A 25,863-nucleotide genomic window follows, 5' to 3' on the forward strand; every position below is an offset into this window, starting at 1 on the left:
ATAATAAACATAATTATTATATTAAATTTATCTGTCATTTACTCGCTATCGTTTCGTTATCTGACAATCATAACGTGTAAGGGTAGAGTACGGATAAGATAATTTGTAGTGGGTAAGAGTAGAGTACGAATAAGAACAACTTATAACGGGTACGACTATGAAAATGCTTTCACCTGACCCTTACCATATCCGTTGACACCCCTAGATGTGTATTCTTTTTTAAAAGGAGCAGCTGTAACTAGGGCTACAAATGAATCAAACCGAATCGAACTTAACTCAGTTTGAGTTAGAGTTCAAACCAATTTCGAACCGAACTGGTTTGAAATTGAAGTAGGGTTTTGAACTAAAAAGAAGAGTTTGAGTTTGATTCTTTGTGATTCAAACCAAACTGATTTGAAATTGAAATAGGTTTTAGAATTAAAAAGAAGAGTTTCGAACCGAGCCAGACTCAATTCGAGTTCGATTCGAACCAATTTCGAACCGAACTAGATTTGGTTAATTTCAAAAACCGAGCTGATTTGATTTGCTTCGAACCGAATTTTTTTCGAATCGAACTCAATCGAATCACGAACTACGAGCATTTTGTGCACCTCTAGGTGTAACTGCCTTGTTTTATTAGAAAGCAAGATAAAATTACAATATCTACTTACAATAAACCGGAACAAACAAAACTACGAACCCCTAATTATAAACAATAAAACAAACCCTAGTACAACAATCACGGTGTCAGGGAGGAACAAGAAATTAAACAGTGAAACACAAGCATCGTTCAGAATTCTTGTACATAGACAATTTAATGGAATTTTTTTTTATAAACCATAATTAGAAAAAAAAAATTATGAAACTAACATGATTATTTTTTTTAACAAAAATAATAAGAACCGAAATATCATTTTCGTCATTTTTTTTTGAACCGAAATGTCATTTCCTTCCTAGCCATTTTCACATATTTCGAGAAAAAAATTGTTGAAAAATTGTAAAAATACCTGAGACCGAAATGACATTTTGGTTCTTATGATTTTTGTAAAAAAAATAATAATAATAATCATGTTGGTTTCATATTTTTTTTTTATAATTATGGTTTATAAAAAAATTCCAATTTAATAACCAAAAACAATAAATATAAAAGCGACATTGGTCCATGTATGTATGCTAGACCAATTACACGTGGACAGATAATACGGTCACAACATGTGGATTCATTATGACGTGTAGATGCAATGTGAGATGCTCGTTACACGCTGCAATAAGTATATGTGTGATACTGTGATCTATCATCCTTTAGATACCTTTACATATATACTGGGAATCATGAGAGGCTGAGCATGGCTGGACAAGCTGCCAACTGCCAAGTCTTCATCAATGCAGTGGAATGATTGAGAGCGTGGTTGAGACGTTCATCAGGATTGCTTCCATATAATAATTGTTGATGACCCTGGTCTATCTGAATTTTTTGTTTTTAGAAATTTAATAAATAAAAAAATTGAAGAAAGGTACGGAGTGTTTTAGTTTTTGGTGGAATTTCATATTATATATAACCTAAAAAAACTTGTTTTTGTCATTTCTCAGATGTACCTGCAGTAGCATTCAAGTAGTGATTTAGAAAGTTTTCTTCCTCCTAAATTCAAAACCTACAAGTCCAGCCATGTTGCCCTACTGCCAATAAGTGCTCCTCAACGACATACAAACCTCCGAACATATGGATCACCTGACATCAAATAGTAGATTAAAAAAAAAGGGGGGGGGGGGGGGGGGGGGGGGGGGGGGGTCGACCGGTCCCATACACTCCCTCTGAGATTAAAAAGCGGTAAAATTCTTGATACAATTCTGCTTGCCTCCCGTCCTCAAATCCGCGAGAACGCTGTCCATCTCCTCCGCTAGGCCGGCATCACCTGCATAGCTTTGCTTCAGTTCTTGCACCCAATGTGGTAATAGCTAAGAAATGGCAGCTACTCCTGCAACTTCAATACAAAAATTACTTATTTGTCCACTGCGCGCCTCATCCGTCACTTTGTTTTAAGTCTCTTTTTTTGTATTCAATTGTGTCTGCTTGCACAAACCCTTATGTTGCATTGCATTGTAATCTCAAAATTACATATTTCTCCCACTAATATTCTTAATATTATATTTAACCTTCTATATGTTTTAGAAGTCACAAATTTTTTCTAATGTTGACTTTTCTATTTAAACTCATTTTACCCTTTATTAAATAAATAAAAATATGTAGTATGTGCAAGAAAAATATTATGTCTTCTAGCTGATTAGTTTTTGAGAACAAATAGTTTATTTCTTTATTTGTGATGCATATAGAGTGACATTTTGGCATGTACTTGTGTGTGCGACACAAGTAAGAAAATGAACAATTTGCTATCACAATTGACCAATTAGAAGACTAACTATTTATCTTAAACATTCTACATATTTTTACTTTTTTAATAAAGGATTAAATTGTTTTTTTAATAAACCATTAAATATGTACTTTGTAAATTTAAAATGAGTTATAATAGGAAAGTTAATAAATTGGATAAATTTGTGATTTTTTAAGATTTAGAAGGGTAAGTATAAAATTATGAATTTTAGAGAAAGAAATATCTAATTTTGAAAAAAAATTATGAGTACATGAAATTCCCCATTTAATTTATTTTATAAAATTAACCAAATTATTAAATTTGATCCTTTTAGACATTTGTAGGAAGCGTTTGGTTCGCGCTATAAACCATTTTAGTGAATAGAATGATTATAGAGAATGTAATACTAAGGAATATCATTCCAGTTAATGTGTTATTATCATGTTTGATTCGCGCTATAAACCATTTTAGTGAATAGAATAATTATAGAGAATGTAATACTAAGGAATATCATTCCAAGTAATGTATCATTATCATATTTGGTTTGCGCATAACTATCGCTTTCAGTATTACAGAAAATATATGATTACAGTGTTTGATTTGTGTAGATTGTTATGGTAATTGGAATTCAAGAAAATCAAATTTGATTATTACTAATGTTTATAATATATATATATTTTGTACAAGCTGTACAAATTAACTACCAAAACATAACTATCGAAACATTATAAAGTTTTTCTACATTTGATTACCCTTCTAGTATTATAAAAATGAATATAACAATGGAGTATCATTACACATATGTAAATCTACTTACCTGAACAGGATATTAAAAATCAAATCCATGTCCATTGAAAAAGGTAACGAAGTAAAGGACCATCTACATATAAAATTCTCATTTTTTTTCATCCTAAGAGAGAATTTGAGAAATAAAGATAATAAGATATTAGATGAAAACACTTAGCATAGTACTTCAAAAATTGCTCAAAACTAGTGAACACTCAACATTGAAAACTTGAGCAACAAAAAAAAAACTGTAACAAAACATAATAACATCCCTTTGCTCTAAATTAACAGTAACATCATGTTTGATTCTGAAAATTGCTACATCTTGCAATCATTTAAGACCCAGCTCACATATTATGGCCTATCAACATCATAGTTGCTGCATAATGCAACTTCAAAATGTGCCATTATTAGCTTTTAATTTCTTGATTCTGAAAGTTGAAGCAAGCACTATATCAACTTCTCATCTTCCAACTGCTAATTCCACTTATGTTGGGTGTTGTTATTACTCTGATTGGTTGGTTGTCCATTCATGTCTATGCAAGAAAAAATGTCTGAATTTTTATGAAGAAAGTAATTATATTGAAATATATAAATGAGAGTATTTGATATAAGACAGTTGTTAGTTTCAGTTTTAATTTTTAAAGATTTGTGTAGGGTACTTGATGCAAATTCGATTTATTTTTATGGTTTTGTTGGATTAAGTTCAAATTAATTGGAAAAAATCATTTGTTATTTACTCTAGAAGCACAGAAAGACCGGAGACTTTTGTATAGTTTTATCAAAATTTTAATACATCAGAATAATTTGTAAAATAAAAATAAAGACAAAAGTATGCTTCTTATTACGAATTGTATTTAAATAAAGATAACTGTATTTCAAAACTATGCTCCCTAACATACAATTTGTAAAATAGAAATAAAGATAAATTTATGTCTCTTACTGTATAATTTTCATACATTGGAACGATTTTATTTAATTTGATATTGCATTTAATAACATAGTAAAAGACGCTCTTTGAAAAGTAGCATAGGTGTATAAGTTTGATGAAAATTAAATGCTAACGCAATAAAAGGAAAAAAAACTCCTTGAAAAGTAAATAAATCGAAATAGGAACTTCCATCATTGATATATAAAATATTGTTTTTAATTTGTACCTTAATTAAAAGACTAAGAAGCGAAGTGCTAAGCGAGTGGGAAGGAAAATGGTTCCTTTCTCTGCAGTGCGGAAGTCCGAACGGAAGAGTGTCTTCAATGGATTTTTTTTTCTCTTGCTTGGGGCGTTTACAGAGAAATAATTGATGCTCTAAAAAAATAAAAATAAAAGGGCATCGATCAGAAATGGAGTAATCAATCAACTATGATATTATGATTGGAAGGTAATCAATAATTAACATATCTATTTTCTTGCTATTTTTACCAAATGCGGGAATAAAAAAAATATTGGGATGATAGGGAATTACAGTTAGTGTTGTGATCTACAAGTCAATTATAAGATAATTATATTCTAAATTTTGTTTATGTAATTGAATGATTTTATTCACTGTTAGTTAAATATTGGGATGATTTAACTGACAACTATACAGATTCTATCTCAGTATCTCTTGTTTGGATAGATAGTAATTATCAAGAATATCAATGTCCATCGTATAAATTAGTGATGACGTCACTAGGCTTATTGATGAAATAATACAAGTATATGTCTCTTGATGAAATAATACCAGGGTACCTGTAATCCGTTGTGACCAACTCAAATATGTGGCTGGTCTATCCAGCAAATCTTCTCTCCCCCTTAGGGTTTTTTCTTTTTCCTCCCTATCCACCATTGCCCCATGATTTTGACCTTAGTTCGGGATGGAGAAACCAACAATTATTCTTGTCATGGCCCTCTTTTTTGCAATGTTCACATTTATCGGTTTCTCCTCTTTTCTCTTTATTTTGGCAAAAAATTTAAAAATTTGATATCTTGGCCATAGCAAAGCCATGGTTCTCGCGTCCATCGTCGATGATGACTTGTGGACCGCTCATGGCTTCTCTCCTGCTTTCTTCTTGTTGGATCATGTTTTTTATTTGAGAATAAGAAGAAAGAGGGATTGTATTCATGATCTGAGCTCATACGGCCTCATAACTCATATTTAATTCCGCAAGGAACTCGAATATGTCATCTTCTTCTTTTCGTTTTATGATTATGGCCAAGTCAGCAGTTTGCGGACGAACCAAATACCCCCTAAAAACATTTATATATCCATTTCGAATTTTTTTTTATTGTAGGCAAGATATATTCATGCATATATTTTTTTTATAGAACTGAATCATCAGTTCAATATCTTCTATGGAATCAAAACATTAAAACGGTCTATCCATTTCCGGTAATCTTTTTATTGAATTTCTAAATATAAAAAATTCCGCTGGCCGACTGCCTCTGTTGTCTGTATTGTGACATTGTAGCTAGTTATTCTGTGGTCATAACGAATCATATGATATGATCCATGCATAGTGCGGGTTGACATATTGATTTTTTTTTTTCTATTCATAATAACATAATAAGGTGAACGTAATAACGTTTAATACAAAATCAAATTTCTCCTCATATGTACGTATAGATTATCTCTGCCTTTGTCTTTTTTTGGGAAAATTGTTCTGTTTGGATTGAATGCTATTTGCAGTAATTTTAATGTATGGATATTTTAGAATTCAAGTTCTTCTTTTTTATATGTTACGTGTTATATATTTTAATTTTTTTTATTAACAAGGGAATTTAGATTGAGTTTAGGAAGGAGAAGGGATGGGTGGGTGATTAGTTTTTATAATTAAATATTTCTTATATTTGTTGTTTCTACTTAATGAAAACGTTTATTTTTTATATCATATTTGATATTCTGCATTTTATTATGAACTTTAGCCCACACCAAAAAAAAATATTTCTATATTATTTATTTTTTCTAAGTAAAGGTTGGATGTCAAACCACCCATTTAGTATCCTTAAAAGATTACTCCATTCAGATTTCAAAAAAATGGTTCTCTTCTAAGTTATCTAATTAAAACAACTTTTGAAGCAAATCTGATAATCAATTACCTGTTAAAAAATTGTTCATATACTAGTTGAAAAAGCTGTATTATACGTTGCATTGATTATTTATTCATGAGATCTACCAAAATCAAAGAGTCATGCGAGTAATGAACAACAAAATAGTGCACTTGCATTGCAATAGTAACAAAGTTCTCAATTAATGTACATATTATATTTAAATTATTTCATTTTACACCTTCGAATTATTTTCAAATTTGATGAATCATACAAATAACACAATATTTTCTATAATATATTTATTAAATTCACATTTCTTTTTTATCTATTTTGTAAAATAATTAATATTTTAGTATGTTATGACATTATAAAATGAGTAAGGCTATGGTAACACACATACTATGGATCAACCCGTGTTATGAATCTATATCTCTATTGGCATCTCGATTCGATGATTTTCACAAGTTTTTAGAATTTAGACAATACACCACAAAAAAATCAATATTTTCCCTTGTACCAAATTTCCATCTCAGTACAGGGTGGAAAAATTACTAAAATCTAATCGGAACAGTGTACCTATCTCGGCACAGTTAAAAAAATGAATTTCATCAAATACAACACAGTTTGATTGAAAAAATTGTGAAAACACCCACCAAATCTCGCATCTCGACACAGCCAAAATAAGAAAAATTCAGACTAAATTGACATCTCGATACTTGTAATTTTTGTAAAAACTGAATCCATTAAGTTAATTTTTTATTTTGTTTATGGTTTATAAAAAAAATTCCTCCTCTCTCTCTGTGCATCAAAAGCCGTAATTCTTGCTCTCTTTCCAGCACTTGCTTTCTCTCCCGACACAGAGAGAGAGAGAGAGAGAGAGCAACAGAAATGGCCATCTGTATCTGTAATTTCCGTCCTTGCTCTGTGCAGTTGCCCATGCTGCTCTAATGGCAACGAGATCGCCTCAAAAAGTACCGTATTGAAATTTCTCATCGGTTTTCGATTTCACTACTAAAAGAGCTAAGCTTTTCTCGGCCATTTATGGAAGCAGCACAAAGTAATGGAATTGTGGGTCCCGCCATCGCATTAAATCCCTCTTTCATTCCCAGCTTCCCCTCTTCTCCCCCTTCAATTTCAATTTTCTGAATTTTCTTAGTGATTTTTCCCATTTTTAATCGGATATCAGAAATCTCTCTCACAAAAAAATGGCTGTTAATCTAAGGAAGCCATGCGAGAAGGACATAGAGATGGGCCCCCAACACAGTGACCACGTGGCAGATGGTAACGCGTCCGACGAGAGCGACAACACGAATAGCCTTTGTTTCTCCGACGCAGAAGATCACTCCTGGCGACATTCGCCTCACTCGGCCTCTCCCAACAACCCATCCGTTTCTCCATACAACAACACTGAAACAGCATCGCCTCGTGCGGCGGCTGTTGCAGATCCGTGTCGGAAATCCTGCGTGTCCGACTGTTCTCTCGACACGGATTTAGAGAGCGGGTTAGCGGATCCTGAGGTAAACAAGGGGAGTCCCAGCTCGGAAAAGGCGGAGAAGAATTGTAGGATCTGCCATTTGAGCTTAGAGGGTTCCGGGTCTGAAACGGGTACGGGTATAGTGTTGGGTTGTTCATGCAAGGATGACCTGGCAGCAGCACACAGACAGTGTGCAGAGACCTGGTTCAAGATCAAGGGTAACAAGTGAGTTATCTTTCGATTCTTTTATTCTACTCTAAATTTGTTCACTAGTGAGTAATTATGTTTTCCCCTTCAATTTTATAATGACTTCCCATTTTTAATTATCCAATTAGTAATTTTAATTTATATTAAGTAATGTTGTGCTAGTGTCTTATTATATATTTATAATTTGTAGGTCATTAAATCATCAATATATTTGCTAGATTTAAATCAATGTAGGATAATGTCACCGGTGGCACTAAAGTTTAGATTGTTATTTTCATAATTTCTCCTTGTACTCTGGAAATTGCTATCTTGCTTTTCCGGAGTATAATAAGTTTGGTTTTCGTAGTCACCTATGTTAATTAGGTGTCTATCGAATAATGCTTCTCACATGATAATGGAATCTCAATGATAAGCAATCAATTCTCTTTGATTATGGAAAAGTTAAAGGTGGTTAAGGTGGAAAAGAAAAAGGCAAAGTAGTGTCTGGTAATAATCTAAAATTAGCTCACAGTTGAGAAAATGCGCATATCGCAATATTTTTGGAGCTTGTACTTTTTCCTCTGTAGATTCTTACGTTATTCGACCCGATTATTATACTAGGTCATAACACAAGTGCTCTTTTGACCCACTGTTTCATATAAGGTAGCCTGCCAACTACAAAGGTTGTATAATTGTATATAGATATTTGTTTGTTGCTTGCTAGTTGCTACTGTCTGGATGTCGATATGCACTCTGTAGTAGTGAGATTAAAGTATCACTATCTTTCTAATTAGCTGGAGCATGGGAGTAGTGGTAAAGTAGAGATACTTGTTGAAATGAAGGGGTTGTTTTTCTAAATTATATATTATACAAAATTCATTGTGTGATAATTAAGGAGAGAAGAAGACAAAACAAATTGATCAATAATTAATAAAGGAAAAGGATTAGTTGTGGTCCAATCCATTTGCCTTTTTTTATTTTGGAATTTTCTCCTAAGTACTTTTGTGAGTCTTTGATAAAAATGTTTAGTTTTGGGGGTAATTAAAGAAAGAAGACGACAAATTGATGAATAATTAGTAAAGGAAAATGATTAGTTGTTGCCCAATCCATTTGCTTTATTTTTTATTTTGGAATTTTCTCCCAAGTAGGTTTGTGACTCTCATAAAAAATAATATTGCCATCTTATAATTTATCGTATATTTTTCACTCTAAAATTGAATTAAATTTATATGTTATTTGCACTCATTCTTAGTGCCCGTGCTCTTATAAGTAATAGATTAAATGAGCCTCACAACTCTATCCAGATAACATCTTTTTTACATGACTCACATTTACATTTTCACATAAACTTTATTTCTTCTATGAGATGATTGTTCATTGTATTGGTTTTTTCCAATGTGTAACAGGACATGTGAGATATGTGGATCAACGGCACGAAATGTGATTGGAACAGGTGAGGCGGAGTTCATAGAACATTGGAATGAAGCTAACAGCAATAGTTCCACAACTGCCCCTGTTGCAGTGCCGACAAATGAAGCACGCCGGTTCTGGCACGGCCACCGTTTTCTCAACTTTCTACTTGCTTGCATGGTTTTTGCCTTTGTCATATCCTGGCTCTTTCACTTTAATGTACCGGGTTAATTTCTTTCGATTTTTATCAAAATCTTGTCATAATAAAATGCGCATAAATGAGAAAAGTTAAAAAAAAGAGGTTTACCTGAGAAGTGTCGTGACGATACTTTGGTTAAAGGATCGGGAGTCCGTGGATAGAGCTGTGGTCGGTTTTTTATTTGACTTGGGAGGGATATAGTTCTGCTGCATTGTCTATTACACTGGAATGTTTAATCTGTCAATATATTCTATGCTGCTATCAAATATGTAGAGCCGTGTTTATTTGTTTTTCCTTTCCATAGTGATTTTACTTTCATTGAGAATATATCCAGATGGATTGGCTGGATACCAATGCAATAACTGTTGCATATTAGGAGAATCGCATTTCTCTATTTCCTTTTAGATTTAACATCATTTTCTTTGGAAGCTTAATTACTTGATTGATTAATAGATGAGGAGGGATCCAATTACACCTTTTTTGGTGACACTAAATTACACTCTCAATTTTTAAAGTTTTTAAAGTTCGAATAGTCGATCAAAACCATTCAACATAATGGATATATAAAATGTGCTTGCAGATCAAATTTTACATTTTTTTGAAATTTCTTTACTATTTATTAAGTATTTAACAAAATTGCTATATTCGTACCATTCAATTTTTGTACCCAATCTTAATAAATAGTAAAAAAAAATTAAAAAAAATGTAAAATTTGATCTGCAAGCATATTTTAACACATCCATCATATTTAACGGTTTTGATCGATTGTTTGGACTTTGAAAATATAGTGTAACCCAGTATCATAAAAAAAGAGTGTAATCGGATCCCTCATTTTCATATATATACACTCTTTGGAGCGTGATTCATATCCAATTTTATATTTTTCATCTAGATCATTGTCAGTAAATTTTTGAAAGACAAATAAATTAAAAATCATATATAACCGTTGCATATTTCATTAACTTTTTTAGAAGGCAAGAACTGCAGGTGTTGTAACTCATTCTGTTTGCAGAAATGCAAAAAAGTAAGCAGTAACTGCTGTTAAAACATCCACTTGAACTGAGTATTCGGCTGGTCGATCATTTCAATAACAAAAACGACAAAAAAGAATTGGTCAAGAAAGAAACTCAAAAAAGGACCAAAGCAAACTACTTGAGCGCACTATCTTAAAATGAAAAAAAAAAAAAAAAAACCAATAATAATAGCTCTAGAACAGTACGACCTTTTGAAACATAGCATAGTCATTCTTTTTTTTTAAATTCGGATTCTCTTTTGAATTGTTGGACCTCATAAAATAATTTTATATTTTATATTAAAGTTCAGCTCTTTCCTTTATAAAATAATTTGATCCATTCTTTCGGAAAAAAAGAAAGGTCCATTGTAGTCTCACCCACCTTTCCGAACTCGGTCCAATTTAATTTGCAGCAACTCGATCAATTTTTTTGTGTTGTCAACAATTGTACGATTCTAATTACACATTTACAGTTGCCCCTCGCAATTTCCTTGACTAATTGCTAAATAGTGCCACTAACAGTGCACAAAATGTTGTCATTTGATAGTTCTCGGGTTCTTTTGTTTTTCTCTTTCCACAAAGCCTAAGCACCCGCTGCCCGTGTTACGTCCCAAAGCCTCCTGGCTGCTGGCATTTACCCAAGAAGGCAAGGACTGAGGCAGTCAGGCTCAGTTAGGGATAGACAAAACCTAAATCCCAGTCTAGTATATACAGGTACTGATAATTATTTGAAAGCTGTTGAGATTTGTGTTATTCTCTTTTCAAAAATCACTCGTCTCATAACACAATTTCAACCGCAGCAGTCGTCGTGTAAAATAAAATTGTCCGAAATTGATGATATTTGTTTAATTCCTTTTTCTGTTATGAATAAAAAATTCAGAAAAAAAAAATCACTACCATACACGTGTAAAATAAAAATATTAACCATGATTTCATCAAAAGAAAAAAAAAGGACAAAATTTCTACTCATGCGAGAGATAACTGTTCCAGTATTTTTTTTCTAACTTTTTACAGGACGAGTGGACGACTAAAGACTATAACAAAAATCAGCAATGGGCTGAGTGCTCCACACAGGACTTGCTACTCCCAACTTTAATTCCTCTAAATATAATATCTAATGAAAAGCATATAGAATTTTTTCCCCCTTTTTGAACTTGTCAATTTTCATACTATGTTACATTAGTTGTAACATCAGGATTCGCAAGGTTCCCCTCTTCTCCATGCTTTCCATTCATTTGTGTCCTTTGTCGCTGAAAAAAGAACAAAAATAATCCAAAAAATTATAAATCAACAAAAGGGGGTAATAGTTTATTTTGAAAAAAAAAATATATATGTATTTATCAATTGCAAGCATGTACCCAATCAGCATTGGTGTCCCCAGGATTGCCACTCAATAATTTATTAGGCTTCTCATCTTTTTCCTTGACACTTAACGGCAGTAAAGTGCCGCTTGTTCGGTCAGGCATTTCTGTGGCACAAGCAAATCAATGTAGTTGTTTCAAAACACAATGTAGGTTACAAGCACATGAAACAAAGAATCACATCCAACTTAGAAGTAGAAAGTTTTCAAGTATACCACTGGCAAACCTTAGAATATACCATAGAACTTTGCAAAAGAAAATTCCCAACCGGTCCCACTTTCTCTCTTTTCAGTTTTCACCATTTGCACAAAGAAAATATGGAGCAAAAGTGGAGCTTTTTTGTCAAAGATACGTGGATCATCCCCATGCATTGAAGAATTGTATGTTTTTCGCTATTTGTGCAAAAGAAAGGCTGGGAGGCCCTTTGTCAAAGATACGTGGAATAATTCCCATGTTTTAAAGTGTATAGTAATATTTCTCTCATTTTGCATTTTGCAGGAATACATGCAACTTCTTTCTTTTTATTGAAGAAGAAGAAGAAGAAGAAGAAAGAGTTTTCAATGTTGACACAGGAATTTCCCGAGAAAGAACTATTACCTGGTAGTTTGTTGTCAATAAAGAAAAACACCAAATTCACGGTATACCTGCAGGAGGAACGTAAAAATAATAAAAATGGAACAAAGAAAAGAATAAAGAATGAATAAAGAATTGATACAGTACCAAGCAACAACAATGTCCACAGAGTAATGCTTGCGAGCTGCTATTATGAGCAGGCTCTGAATAATAACCAACATCCAAGCAAGAAATTTGATAATCCTGCATAAAAGTTTACTTATAATAATAATAATACACGGATTTGACTGTTGTATAAACACAATGTATAAAAGATTTGTGATCCTTGACCTACCTCTTAGAGCCATATTTCTGATATGTATTAACAAAAACCAAGGTAAAAATCATGTGAGACGAAAATATTAAGTCACCACAGCCGTATAATACTCCCCGCGGAACTGCATATGATATTAGCACGTGAAAACAACCTCTTATATATGCAAACAACAAATCTGATCAATCTTGTGAAAAATTTAACCAACAATTAATTAGCAGCACTTCAAAAACAGTATTAGGTGGGGGTAGCCGTGCAAGTTTCGATCCCTGCACAATAAGCAATATAAGGCTTAAAAAATTAGTATATAATCTTGCAAAAGCAAATTTCATGGTCCATTAAACCGAGAGTATTTTAAAAATTAAAATGATGCGAAATGTACCTCACGACAGTGATAGTTAGGGCCAGGAAGTTGTGTTGAATAGAAAGTAACTATTCGCAAAATCTGACAAGTCTGGAGGAAAACACGGCAAAATTTTAAGGCCTTATTTAAATGAGACACAAAGGAAAATGATAAGTTTGAAAATTGAACTTACAACTAAGAATGCAAGAACACGCCTCCAAAGTAGAACAGTGTAGAATCGTTTGTTATGATAGACAAACGGATGAAATGTCCACTAGACCAAAATGCAAGAAGCGACAAAGTTTAGTAAATTGATAAAGAAATCTGAAAAGGTTTATTTATAATTGAAGGAGAGATTGCAAAATATACATAAACCTTCAAGCTTTTAAAAGTAGGTACCTGAGTTGGAGTTGTTCCTTAAAAAAAATTCAAGTATTATTCCTTGAACTTCGCAAAAAATATATATAAATAAATCAACTTGGTCCTTAAATTTTCATTTGTACCAAATTGGCCCATAGAGTTTTGAAAACAAATCAACTCGGTTCGATTCCTTCTCAAAGAGAAAAAAAAACGATCCCCGTATTTTCATTTGCACCCGATTGATCCTTGAAACTTTCCAAAAGAAACCAGTTCAGTCCATGAACCTTCAGAAAATAACCAAGTTAGTCCTTCAACTCTTCTCAAACTAACAAAGTTAATCCTTCCAGCCCAACACCAACTGCCATAAAAGTGACGACATTTTGCTGCCCTAACTTCACTGAGTCCTTTTATCAAAATCAACTGGTCTAAATCACACTTTGATCTTCAATGGGGATTTTTCTTTTCTGATATGAACGTTCCAATTTTAATCAGACGGGGCACATGATAAGACCACAGATGAGGAGTCTTAGTCCTTAAATAAACCAATTATGTTATTTTGAGAGAATTTAAGGACTAACTTAGTTCTTTTTTTAAGTTCCAACGACCAACTTGATGCAACCAATTTTGTTGTTTTCTCAAATTTCAAGGACCAACTTAATTTCTCTTCCAAGCTCAAGGACCAATTTGGTGGAAATGAAAGTTCAAAACCCAAGTTGATGTTTTTGCAAAAGTTCTGAACCAGGACCTGGATTTTCAAATTTATTTTAAAAAACAAAAAAATTGGCAAGAGACGAACAAATGTCTGAACACATAAGCAGCTTCTCATACGTAAGCATGAGATGAAATTCTAATTGTGCAGTTTTAAGTTACTAGTTGTTTCATTAACATAAGACATAACATCTATTGAAAAAAGAAAATTAGATAAGTAAACTGTAGGTATCAGTTTGCAATCTAAATAAACTTGGATGTGATGTAACTGAAGCTATGATGATAACATATGATGCCCTCTCATGATATTCAACCATAAAGAAAGGTGTATAATTTTTTTTTTATAAAGCAACAGGAACTAGCAAATCAGAAACCTTAGCTTGAACAGTTCTTACTAGATAAAGACAAATAAAAATATATGACTGATAAGTGAGCAAAACATGACTGAGGTTTTATTTGTATTTTGTATATATCTAATTCTAACTAAAGGCATGCAAACTGTCAAGGGAGGGAGAGAGAATTTGGTACCAGGACAAAAGAGAGGAAGATAAAAGTGAATAGGTTCTCGCTGAGGTACCCTCTGTTTTGCCCAAGTTCCTATTTTTACAAGGCAACAATAATACATCAATTCTAAAAAAATTACTCTGCCCAATAAAACAAAAACAACATAACAAGAAGGGTAAAAAAGGAAAGAATAAAAAGTATAGCAAACAGGAAGGGCCATGAAGCCGAGATCTTGTAAGACTGGTCCAGGGCGATGTAAATAGTGTACGCCACGTGCAGCCAGCCCATGGATGTACTGTTTTATTAAAAATAATATTGTCAGTTTCCATTAAGCGCTCGAGTTCAACAAATAAAAGTTTATTCCAAACTATGGGCCTATACAATTTGATATATATTTTCTTTCAACGGATGAAAGTGCGATTAGCCGTCACTTGCATCCATTTGTTATAAAGAGTGCTTAACAATACATCATTAAGCAATAGAAAATGTAAGTGACTAAATATACTCTATAAAAGTATGTCTATCAATTATCAAGCTCCGTTAAATCAGCCACCGGCCACAGCACAACATAGTAACACAATTTTTCTTTTCCTTACCTTTTTTTGTTTTTGCTAAGTCAAAAGTACATACTTTTTTTCCTTACTTTACCCATAACTAGAATGCAACATATCACAGTTAAAGAGGCTCCACAATTGGTATACTGGTAAGTAGTAGCAACTAAATTCCCCACTTAAGTGACTTGGATCTATTTATCTTTTCTTATTTTTCTTTTTCTTAAATAAATAACTCCATAGCACTCTCTGGTTTCGCTCAAGAAAAATATAAGCAAGTATTTGATTGTAAGCAGTTAAGCACGAAATGAAACCTCATTTTAGCAGTAAATGAAAAAAAAAGGATATAATCCTTGAATCGCTATGATAACTCAGAAATTCATCCTTATCCCCCCACTTCTCTCATGAAGGTTCGAACTTAATTTTTACGATTCATACTACTATACTAAATGGAGCTTAATAAAAGCACCAACATGAGGAAATAGGTCAAAAACCTCAATCAAATTTTTCAAAGAGAACGCATACTCTCGATTTTAGTAATAATTACCTGAAAAAGAAGTCCTGCTAAGAGAAGTTTCCATTTTTCCATTAGAAGTTGAACCTCCACTGTAGTCTCCATGCACACCTTCCTCCATAACTGCATCAAAATTAAAAAAATTGCAAATTGCAAAATTAAACAAACATTGGAGGATCGTGATCCGGAGAAACTTAATTAATAAGCACCTTGGAAGCTTCGCGAGCGATGTAAAAGGTCATGATTGAATCTGCAACAGCAATAGCAACACGTTCTACTGCAACTAGCACTTGCTGGAAGGTTCACTTCCATGCTCTATCAGCAAAAGCATCTTGATCTCTTCGTCATCATGCTTCGATCTCTTTATCTCGATCTCCAGATTTCAAAACTTAAGTACGGAGACGGATCAAGTCAGACAAACACGGTTTTATATTTTATTTTATTTTATTCCAACTCAAAAGATAATAGAATTATTCCCGCTGATTAAAGAAACTAGTAATACCAAATTCAAATGCGCTTTTATTAAAAAATGGTGAGATCTCCTTCGCATCGAAGAAAGCGCGGCCAAAGAGAGAGAGTACAGAGATGCGACCAAGGGAAGAAGAAGAGAGAAAAGGACAGAATGAGAGACCAGTCTTAGGTTTTTGGGACAGAAAGAGAGAACCCAAAAATAGAAGGGCTTTTTTGCAAAAGAGAAATAAAATAGTGTTTATTTAGTAGTTTCTTATTTTTTTAACTTAACCTTCTCCCTCTCTCTCTGCCAGTGGGTCCCAGAAAACTTTGGATGAACATGGACCATAACCGTAATCCTTCGGTTACAAATTATTGGGGAAGTTTTAAAGCTTGTGCGGTTTACTCCGAGCGCAGAGAGTATATTACAACTGAAACGTGCTTTGTATCGTCTACTTAAGAGGTGGATTAAGTTTTTGTTTGCATCGGTCCAGTACTTAATGTGCTGTCGTTTCATGGGCTGCAGTTAATATTTGGGCCCATTTAATATTTTTTTCTACCAAAATCGGATGCTTTGTTCCCTTTTAAACATTCTTTTCTGTGTTAGTTTGGACGGCGCGATCTGTCATCTGACAAAATATAATTAATCATGTGCTATGAAGAGATAAACTCCGCTATAACATGCCTTGTACACACTCCTTATTCGGCGGACACATGGGATTGAGAACGGGCTTGAAATATGGATCAAATTGAACTGTCTGTTACTGTGCCCGTGGAAAGAAAAAAATCCAATTGATCTGTCTATTAATGTGCGCGTGAAAAGAAAAAAATTCGGTGAAACATGCCTCGTACACACTCCCTGTTCGGCGCGCACATGGAATTGGGAATGGACTTGGGATATGGGTCAAATTGAACTGTCTGTTACTATGCGTGTAGAAAGAAAAAAATTCAGTTGATCTGTCTGTTACTATGCGCGTGGGAAGAAAAAAATTTAGTTGATCTATCTGTTACTGTGCACTGAATTTTTTTCTTCCCACGCACACAGTAACTGAGCTGAACAGGGCCTAAGGTAGGGGTGTTCAAATGGTTCGATCTATTCGGTTTTTTGATTTAAATGGATCGATTCGGTTGAATTTTTTAATTATTTTGGTTTAAATGGTTCGGTTAGATTTAGATTTTTCAAAACCAACTAAACCAAATCGGCCGAATTATATCGGTTCAAGTATGGTTTACATTTTGTTTGGTTAAATCATTGATTTCTTTCTTTCATTTTAGTTTAAATATTTTAGAACATCTGCATATTTTGTATTGAATTGAACAACTTATGTATGAACATGTTTAATTTTCATTAATAATGACACCAATATGTTTACTTCGGTTTGTTCGATTCGGTTTATAAGTTTAATTGGTTTGGTTCGGTTCTATTTTTTAAAATTGAAAAAAAAAATTGGTTTGATTTTTTTAGTTTGATTTCAACCGAACCGACCGTTTGAACACCCCTACACTAAGGTTGTGCTTCAGAAAAAGTAAGGTAAAGAGAATGAACTGGAAAGAAAAGAAGAGATTGGAGGTCATTTATTTTGTCTACATCTCGATTCAAGGGAGACGAACTTGAAAGAATTTATCCAACGAATTTAATTTTTCTTCCCTCTGTTTTCCTTCTCTTCTTCTCTAATTATTTTTTACTGGAGCAGAAAAACGACCTCGATCAAATTCAATCTGTTAGCCTTTCCCCTCCTCTACCCCTCCTCTACCGTTTCTTTCCTTTAATAAGAGATGTCTCTTTCTCTAAAGCAGTCTAATGGGGGCATGTATATGCATTGCCTTCTCAGGTGTCATCATCAGTGACACATTTGAATTCTGATTTTTAAAATTATTAATGCTCATCTATGATCTCTGCAAGTGGCTGAGAATCTAAACTATTATTAATGCTCATCTCTGCAATTGTTATTGATAGAGATATGAGATTGTAGTCTTTTATCGTTTAATAATGATTGATCATTATTTTAACTAAACAATTAAAATTTAGTTTTCGTTTTATCTGTAACTATAACTATTATAACTATTAGTACTATTATTATTATAATTATCAGAATACTAAATAGTGCACTATAGTGTTTTTGGATCATAAAAGCTATGGCGCTATTCACGCTATAGCAGCACTGTATAGACATAGCATCATTTTTTCCGTTGTTCCGCTATGACGCGATAAATGCTATTTAAACCTTTGATTATTATTATTATTGCTATTTTATTACTACTTACCTTGACTTTACAATTGTGATTGGGTTTTATTTCTAGCCTACTTCAATTTGTGACTAAAGTCTTGATTGTTGTTGTTGTTATTTTATCTGTAACTATATATCAATTTTCAGAGCTCATTACTAAAATATTTAAAATATAAACCTGACAATTTCATAGTAAATAATCAAAGCAATGCACACTTGGTTATTGTATAATTAATGCCAACCTGTAATTTGAAACTTTAGTACTAATTATCTAAATCGTCTTAAATTACAAACTTTATTATTTATGTATTACATAATAAACAAATTTTGATTATTTAGGATAGTTGAGGGGTGAATAATTTGGAGATAAATATGATATTGATATTCCTTTAAAAATACTCGACAATTGGTCAGACTACGTCTCATTATTATTCATTTCAAATTTTAAACAACAAGTTGAATATTTAAAAAATAAAATTGACTCGTTCCATTGACAAAATACCAAGTTGCGGTAGGAAATCAACAAAACCCGCACAAGTTCTTCATCAAAAAATGAATTTAAAAACAATTAGAAGCTACCCAACAAACCAATTCTGTCGTCGTCACATTTAATTTTTTTTCAAATTAAGGTTGTGTTTGTCGTTCCTAGGAAGCAATAGGTGTCGATTGGGACAAAGACTTCTCATTTTGTTCTTTCAGTAATTAAAAAATAAATAAAAATGAGAAGTTCTTGGAAATAATCCGACGTGTAATATTCTTAATTAGGCAAAAAGAAAGGTCCCTTTGCCGACCGAGTCTTATTGCTATTTTTTAGTTGAGTCCGAGTCGTTTTTACATATTTCGAGAAAAAAATATGTTGAAATTTGTGAAAGTATTTCGGACTAAATTGTTATTTTGGTTTCAAAAAAAAAAAATTCATACCGAAATAGTATTTCAGTTCTTATAATTTTTGTAAAAGAAAAAAGGTAATTATGTTAGTTTCATAAAAAAAAATTAATTATGGTTTATAAAAAAAATTCTGAGTTGAGATCGTCTCCCGTTTCTCCTGTTGCTCTCAAAAATGAAAAATGAAAAATCGAAATCTCCTCCTGTATTGCTTTTCGTGAAGCCCGATGTGAGCCATCTGATTTCGTGCGAGTAGATCTAAAGGCTAATGTTACGCGACACATCTGATTTTTTAACGTTATCTTGTAACATTATTCTTTAAAGATGCTAATGGGTACCATGGTGACAAACGAATAGTTCATTAGCTCATCTGGTAAGGATAGGAATAGACTTATCCAATAAACTAACAAAAATTATCTTACATATTATAATCAAGTAATGAATTACATATCTCCCAAACTTCTTATTATGCTTGAAACCATAGTGACAAACAAATAGTTCAGATTCGGTTCGGCAGGATCAAAAATTAGTGATTCGGATGTAGTTCGGGTATAATTCGGTATCACAGAGAAGAAGAAAAAAAAAAACCCAAATAAAAATATTTTTAAAAAAAGATTTGTGTTTTATTTGCAAATAATTTGTGATTCGTGTTTTATTCGCGAATAACATGTATTATACGTTTTTTGCATTTTATTCGGTGTTCGATACAGAGACGTCAAAAAATGAATAAAACGCAAATTATTCGCTAGTTTATCACAAGCTGTGTCACTATGTTTGGAACAACGGTATGCAACAAGATGTGCGCAAGATTACAGCAATATCGTTGCAAAAAATCCAATAAATACAACGCAGTACAACCACGATCAGATGTTCAATGTTAATATAACAACTAAATATTTGACAAAATGTCGTACTATACTACTGTTAAAAAAATTAAGGTTCGAGCTAAATAAAAGAATTAGAAATTTAATTAAGTACATTTAAGGGATCAAAGCCAAACTACCTTGTCTAGAGTCTGGCTAATATGACTCGGTGTCATATACTCCAAAATTTATCGGATAAATTTTAAATAATAAATTCAAACCGTTCAAATCGATTTACTATATGAGTGATGCGTTTACATTCCAATTTTATATATTTTCGAGTTATTTTAGTATCAAATCAAGCTATAAAAAATGTTGAAAAATGAATGCATTAGAATTAACTTAAAAACTCTCATATTTGACCGCTTGACTTGATACAAAATAAACTCGAAAAATTATAAATTTTGCATGTAAACGCACAATTAATGAAGTAGATCAGTTTGAACTGTTTGAATTCTTTATTTAAAATCGATTCAATAGGTTTTAGAGTAGACTGAAATGACAATAATGTTATACTAGTCGGACTCCCTTGTCTATTTTACAACAGAACAACCCGCAACACAAGTTTATCTATAAACAAACAATTTGGAGTTGAGATCCAGTAAAGTAACTCAACTTTTGGGTCCGGACCGTCCGATTCTAATCCATGATAATCCATTCAAAGTGGAGCGCACACATCCCAAGCAACGAATCTGAATCTCGAAGTGATCTCAAGCAACGGATTCGAATCAGACGGTCCTGATCCAAACCCCAAAAGTTGGGGTTACTTTAGGGGATCCAGACCCAACAGTTTCTCCCCACAAAACAATCCATTTTCATTAGTCGTCTCATTCACACTGATAAATGATACATGATAGTTGATAGATTGTGCCTAAACACACAGTAGATGTCCCCTTCAGAATTGACACATTTACACCTGGCAAATGATTCCAATTTTCTTTCTTTATTTCTGTTTATATATATTCCAACAGGCAACAGCACATGGTCTGATCTCTGTCCCTCAATTTCTCTTACAAGCATGTGTCCTTCAGGAAATGAGCCCATGATTGATTGGTATTAACATGCTAGAAGAATGTTTGTTTTAGAAATATTATTTTTTATTTATAATATTAAGATATCAATCATTCATTCCAGTTAGATTTACCTGATTAAGTTGTCAGACGAACAATTGCATTTTGGTACCATGATAACATGATAATTATCAAGTCAAATTATTGCAAAGCAAATGACCCAATTCATATAATCATTTACCAGATCCTTTATGGGCTTAATGTCGAGTAAACATCCCTGGCCCAAACTTTTTAATTTCTTTCATATACGGGCCTATGGCCCAAGTCAATTACAAAAAGATTGATTCAAAATGTATTAATACTAAATCCCAGAAAATAAATACAACTACAATTCCGGGCTTACACCCACTAAGATTGAATAATAGGCCCGTTAAAACAGATTTACGGGCTTACACCCACTAAGAATTTCTTTCAAAATAAACTTATTTCAATGGTTACCTGACATGGGGTTGGGCTTACACCCACTAAGAATTTATTTCAAAATAAACTCACTTCAATTATTAGAGCTTTTACTCCGTACAGAGAATAACAGTGTGCTTCAGAATTAGAGGGGACAATAATGGAGAAGGTGGATCCTCCGAATAGTAAAACCTACACTTCGAATCGGAAGTGACAAATTTCGTTAAAATATGTCTTACGCTCTCCTCCGAACAGTACTCATTTTCTTCTGTTTCCCTCCACTTCCTCTCTGATTCTTCTATTCTAGAGCAGGTGAGCTTGTTTGGTCAGCTCTAATTTCGTGAGTTCTCACCTCCACACAGTGAATTTGTCGTTCTCTTCTTTCACGTCCCCTCGTCTGAAGCACAGTCTCAGAAGTAAGAATGCTAATGGATTAAGCATTTTCTGTCTATATCTAATATGAGGAGGGTTCAAATGCACCCAAATTTTTGTGCACCCAAATGCACCCTATCCTTTTTCTCCGTTTTCAAAGTCCGAATATTCAATCCGAACCGTTAGATGCAATCTATATATTAAGATGTGCTTGGAGACCAAATTTTACATTTTTCGGAATTGTTTTACTATTTATTAAGCCACTTTGAAAATCGCTGATTTTACATTTTCTGGACCATTGGATCAGCGATTTTTCAAAGTGGCTTAATAAATAGTAAAAAAATTCTGAAAAATCTAAAATTTGGTCTCCAAGCACATCTTAATATATAGATTGCATCTAACGGTTCGGATTGAATATTCGGACTTTGAAAACGGAGAAAAAGGATAGGGTGCATTTGGGTGCACAAAAATTTGGGTGCATTTGAACCCTCCTCATCTAATATATACTAATATAGTGTAATATATATTATGAAATTTTTTATGTTATTCATCGTTATAAAATAATAGATGTCTGATCCATATCCATTTAATATCCGATTTTCTGAAAAATAAAAGTGAATATGTATCCGATCCGTTTGCACCGTTAATAATTAGCGGGGTGCGGAGTTTATTCAATACGGATGTCTATTTGGAATATAGGGGGATTGCGGAAGCCAATCTGCTCCTTTTCTTGAAAAAAGGAGGACCCTCCTATTCTCCAATCCGAACCGTTGAAAATCGATCAAACGGCTTCAATTACATTTTTCTTTTATATCAATATAATATATTAAAACAAATCAGATGTAATTGAACCCGTTTGATCGGTTTTCAACAGTTCGGATTGGAGAATAGGAGGGTCCTCCTTTTCTCAAGAAAAGGAGCAGAGTTCATTCCGGGGATTGCATTTGGATATATGTGCCAGATTAAAACCGACAACTCTTTATCTCATTGTACACGGTCAGAGCTGCTCGATCTGCAACAACATTCATGTGCACTTAATACGCAATCAGCAATCATCTTTAAAGTTGTTCGCGTAAATCTTGACGCGAATCAAATTAACCGCCCCCAATTTCAAAGAATAAACCTAGTTTCATTAATAACACAAATCTCTAAAAGAATGACAGTGTCGCAACATATGGTCCCTCAAATTTACATTAAATTCACAGTTCAAATTCGAATTTCTAAACGAAAATATGTAGATGAGTGTTTTTAGTGTTGTTATTTCCGATATGACGGTCCTGACTGGATCATCACTAGTTTGGAATCAAATAAGAGAAATAAATGTATATACAAACTTGTCACGCTAATGCCATTGTATTTCTTCTCTTTGAAATGACCTGAAATAACAGTACAATCATGTAATAAGTGTAATTTGTGATAATTCACTGAACATTTGTCAGAAATAAATTAATAGAATTCAATTCATTTGTGTGCTGAAACTTGGTACTGCCTGAGTGGGTTCTGGAGTATCTGTGCCAGTACAGTTATTCCAGTATTTATAGTAGGTTCATTTTGATTTTTGCAATGTTTGCCGTGTTTATTTACTTTGTAAACTGCTACTAGTAAATACATATCGGTTGTTTTCATTAGAGCTGCACAAAAAGCTCGTAGCTCGTGGTTCGAATAAATTTGATTCGAAAAAAAATTCAGTATAGAAATCAACTTAGCTCGGTTCTAAGACAAATCAAATCCTGTTCGGTTTGAAATTGGTTCGAATCAAACTCAAACTGTGTCTGACTCAATTCAAAACTCTTTATTTTAGTTCTAAACCCTGCTTCAATTTCGAACCAGTTGGATTCGAATCGAACCGAATTAAACTCGAACTCTTATTTTCAGTTCGAAACCCTGCTTTAATTTCAAACCAATATGGCTCGAAATTGGTTCGAACTCGAACTGGATTAAGTTTGATTCGGTTCGATTCGTTTGCAACCCTAGTTTTGCAGCCTTATCTTAAAAAAATAAAAAATAAAAATAAAATTTTAATTCAATATAATGTACTTTGCGTAATTAATATCCATCTAAATAGTCGGTTAGAGAATGGTTTACAGTTGGGCCTTGGACCAATGAATAAATATACCATGCTCCAAAAATTTGGTATATAACATGAAAGTACCGGCCCACACACACACCAACACCTCACATATTAAATAAACAACAAAGTGTATAATTACTAACATAAATGCAAAAATTACATTAATACATTACATCCTGGATATTTGAGGTGAAGTGAGAGGTGCCAGCCACCAAACCCATGATAGCATGTTGCCACTGATGCAACACGGAGAAGGCCAGAGAGATGGAACGTGAGGAGCACATGGTAGGGCCCACCCAGCCCATTTCATTTCTCCGCTAAATTTTTTTCAAGTTTTTATTTTGTTTTTGTTTCTTTGTTTTCCCCAAACACAGAGAGAGAAATGTAGACAGCCCATTGTAGCTAAATTACAGCTTTCGCTCGCACAACATCACGCCTGAGAACGTGCTTTCCACTCCACCGATTTCATTGGAACCTCTCAATTCTTCGCCCAACTGGAGAGAACTAATTATGAACTGGAGAGCCGTGATTTAGTTACTTAACACTTGACTATCTGCACGTCTGTTTTGTTTAAAGACAATTATAATTATTTCAAAAATAAAGTCAATTATTTGGTACCTGTAAGCATCATGATTATTATTGAATGAAAAATGATGTAATTATAATTAAATTCCCAAGCAATATAACCACCCAGAGATGATTAAAATTATATTCCGGACATGTTCGGTGACATAAGAATTTTGTGAGAATGGAAATTTCAATTTGTCGAAATGAATGGTATGTAATCTGTGGGAAATTTCAAAATACAGGTTTTCGGCGAGTGTATGGTAAATTTGTTAGGATGTTGGTTTTTTCTTTTTATAGAAGATGTAATACAAAAATTAAACTATATTAAGTGTATTGGTTAATCAGATCAATATAATTTTATATATCAGATTCTCAAAAAAAAAATGAGATTGTTTAAATTTTACTGACGTCCCACAAAGGAAAAACAGGAATAGATCAAACCAGTGCAAAAATAGTTATAATTCGAGTTGGACCAGATAATTCAATCCTTAAACTACTCACGGCGGGACTCATGTTTCATCTTTGTATAAACTGAACACCAGATAATTCAATCCCCAATACGCTGTTGTTTTCTCCAGATTTAATTGCAAAAAAAAAACCCAAATAAAGAAGAAACTAATCGACGAGGGCAGTCAGCAGTGCAGCATAAACCGGAGGTAAAACGAACTAGAAAAAACGAACCAACGGTCCAGAAGAAGCGCATCTCACCACACAGTACACACACTCCGCTCAGCTTTAGGCAAGGCAAGGAAAACATCCCTATGCCGTGACTAGGTTACTGCGAGCAGAAGCATTTAATGACCCCACTAAAGAAGCACTCCTCCAATAAAGGTTGCTGTTTGACCTGGTCAATCAGGAGCTACGCTACATTACACTACAAAAGAGATAAGGCCAAAAACCAAGGTTCAGGTTTTCTCTATTCCCATCCAATAGAAAGATACCTCCTTTGTCCTGTTCCTTACCCCAATTGCATTGGTTTCTAACCGTATATCATATATCCCAATCCACATTAGGAAGACGCTAATGATGTATTAACAGACAACAGTTACACAATAGTTTAAATATCGCTTTCTTCCAAAAGATATTAAATTAACATAAAACAAAGAGGGCCCCAACAATTAGCAAGTAGTACAGATTCCAAGTCACCACCCAACAGATTCTTAGGGCAGCTAACCAGTAGCGCCCGAAACCCAATAACCATTAACACATTCCAACCATAGATTCAACACAAATACAAAATGCATGCCACCAAGAGCACCGTACGAGAATAAATAAAAATTAAAAAATA

At 33.2% G+C, this 25,863-nt stretch overlaps 2 protein-coding genes across 3 annotated transcripts; one reads left to right on the forward strand and one right to left on the reverse strand.

Moving 5' to 3' along the window:
- The first annotated feature begins 6,956 nt into the window (after positions 1–6,956).
- On the forward strand, positions 6,957–9,719 carry LOC144573054 (RING/FYVE/PHD zinc finger superfamily protein). The gene is made up of 2 exons (XM_078322741.1): positions 6,957–7,861; positions 9,229–9,719. The coding sequence occupies exons 1-2, from the start codon at positions 7,368–7,370 to the stop codon at positions 9,461–9,463; spliced, it is 729 nt and encodes a 242-aa protein (XP_078178867.1). The 5' UTR covers positions 6,957–7,367; the 3' UTR covers positions 9,464–9,719.
- A 1,683-nt stretch (positions 9,720–11,402) lies between these two features.
- Positions 11,403–16,155, reverse strand: LOC144573058 (phosphatidylinositol:ceramide inositolphosphotransferase-like). 2 transcript variants are annotated; one of them, XM_078322750.1, is made up of 12 exons: positions 15,880–16,155; positions 15,704–15,793; positions 14,814–14,900; positions 14,630–14,698; positions 13,227–13,307; positions 13,073–13,144; positions 12,899–12,959; positions 12,712–12,814; positions 12,525–12,620; positions 12,402–12,448; positions 11,802–11,911; positions 11,403–11,693 (listed from the first exon to the last, which is right to left on the reverse strand). In XM_078322750.1, exons 1-12 carry the CDS (start codon positions 15,910–15,912, stop codon positions 11,613–11,615), a joined length of 930 nt encoding a protein of 309 aa, XP_078178876.1. In that variant the 5' UTR covers positions 15,913–16,155; the 3' UTR covers positions 11,403–11,612. The 2 variants fall into 2 exon arrangements, with proteins under 2 accessions (XP_078178876.1, XP_078178882.1); XM_078322756.1 differs by lacking the exons at positions 13,073–13,144; positions 13,227–13,307 and having other exon boundaries at positions 15,880–16,078.
- Positions 16,156–25,863: the final 9,708 nt, after the last annotated feature.

The sequence above is a fragment of the Carex rostrata genome, chromosome 2, assembly GCF_964058835.1.
Source record: "Carex rostrata chromosome 2, lpCarRost1.2, whole genome shotgun sequence".
NCBI lineage: Eukaryota > Viridiplantae > Streptophyta > Magnoliopsida > Poales > Cyperaceae > Carex > Carex rostrata.

Bases quoted from the DNA above. Each gene is read 5' to 3' on its own strand.
- LOC144573054 (XM_078322741.1), top strand. From the start codon at position 7,368: ATGGCTGTTAATCTAAGGAAGCCATGCGAGAAGGACATAGAGATGGGC. The intron at 7,862-9,228 runs GTGAGTTATCTT...AATGTGTAACAG, and splicing joins TTCAAGATCAAGGGTAACAA to GACATGTGAGATATGTGGAT.
- LOC144573058 (XM_078322750.1), bottom strand. From the start codon at position 15,912: ATGACCTTTTACATCGCTCGCGAAGCTTCCAAG. The intron at 12,621-12,711 runs GTAGGTCAAGGA...ACTTTTATGCAG, and splicing joins CAGAAATATGGCTCTAAGAG to GATTATCAAATTTCTTGCTT. The intron at 12,449-12,524 runs GTACTGTATCAA...TTCCTCCTGCAG, and splicing joins GTGGACATTGTTGTTGCTTG to GTATACCGTGAATTTGGTGT.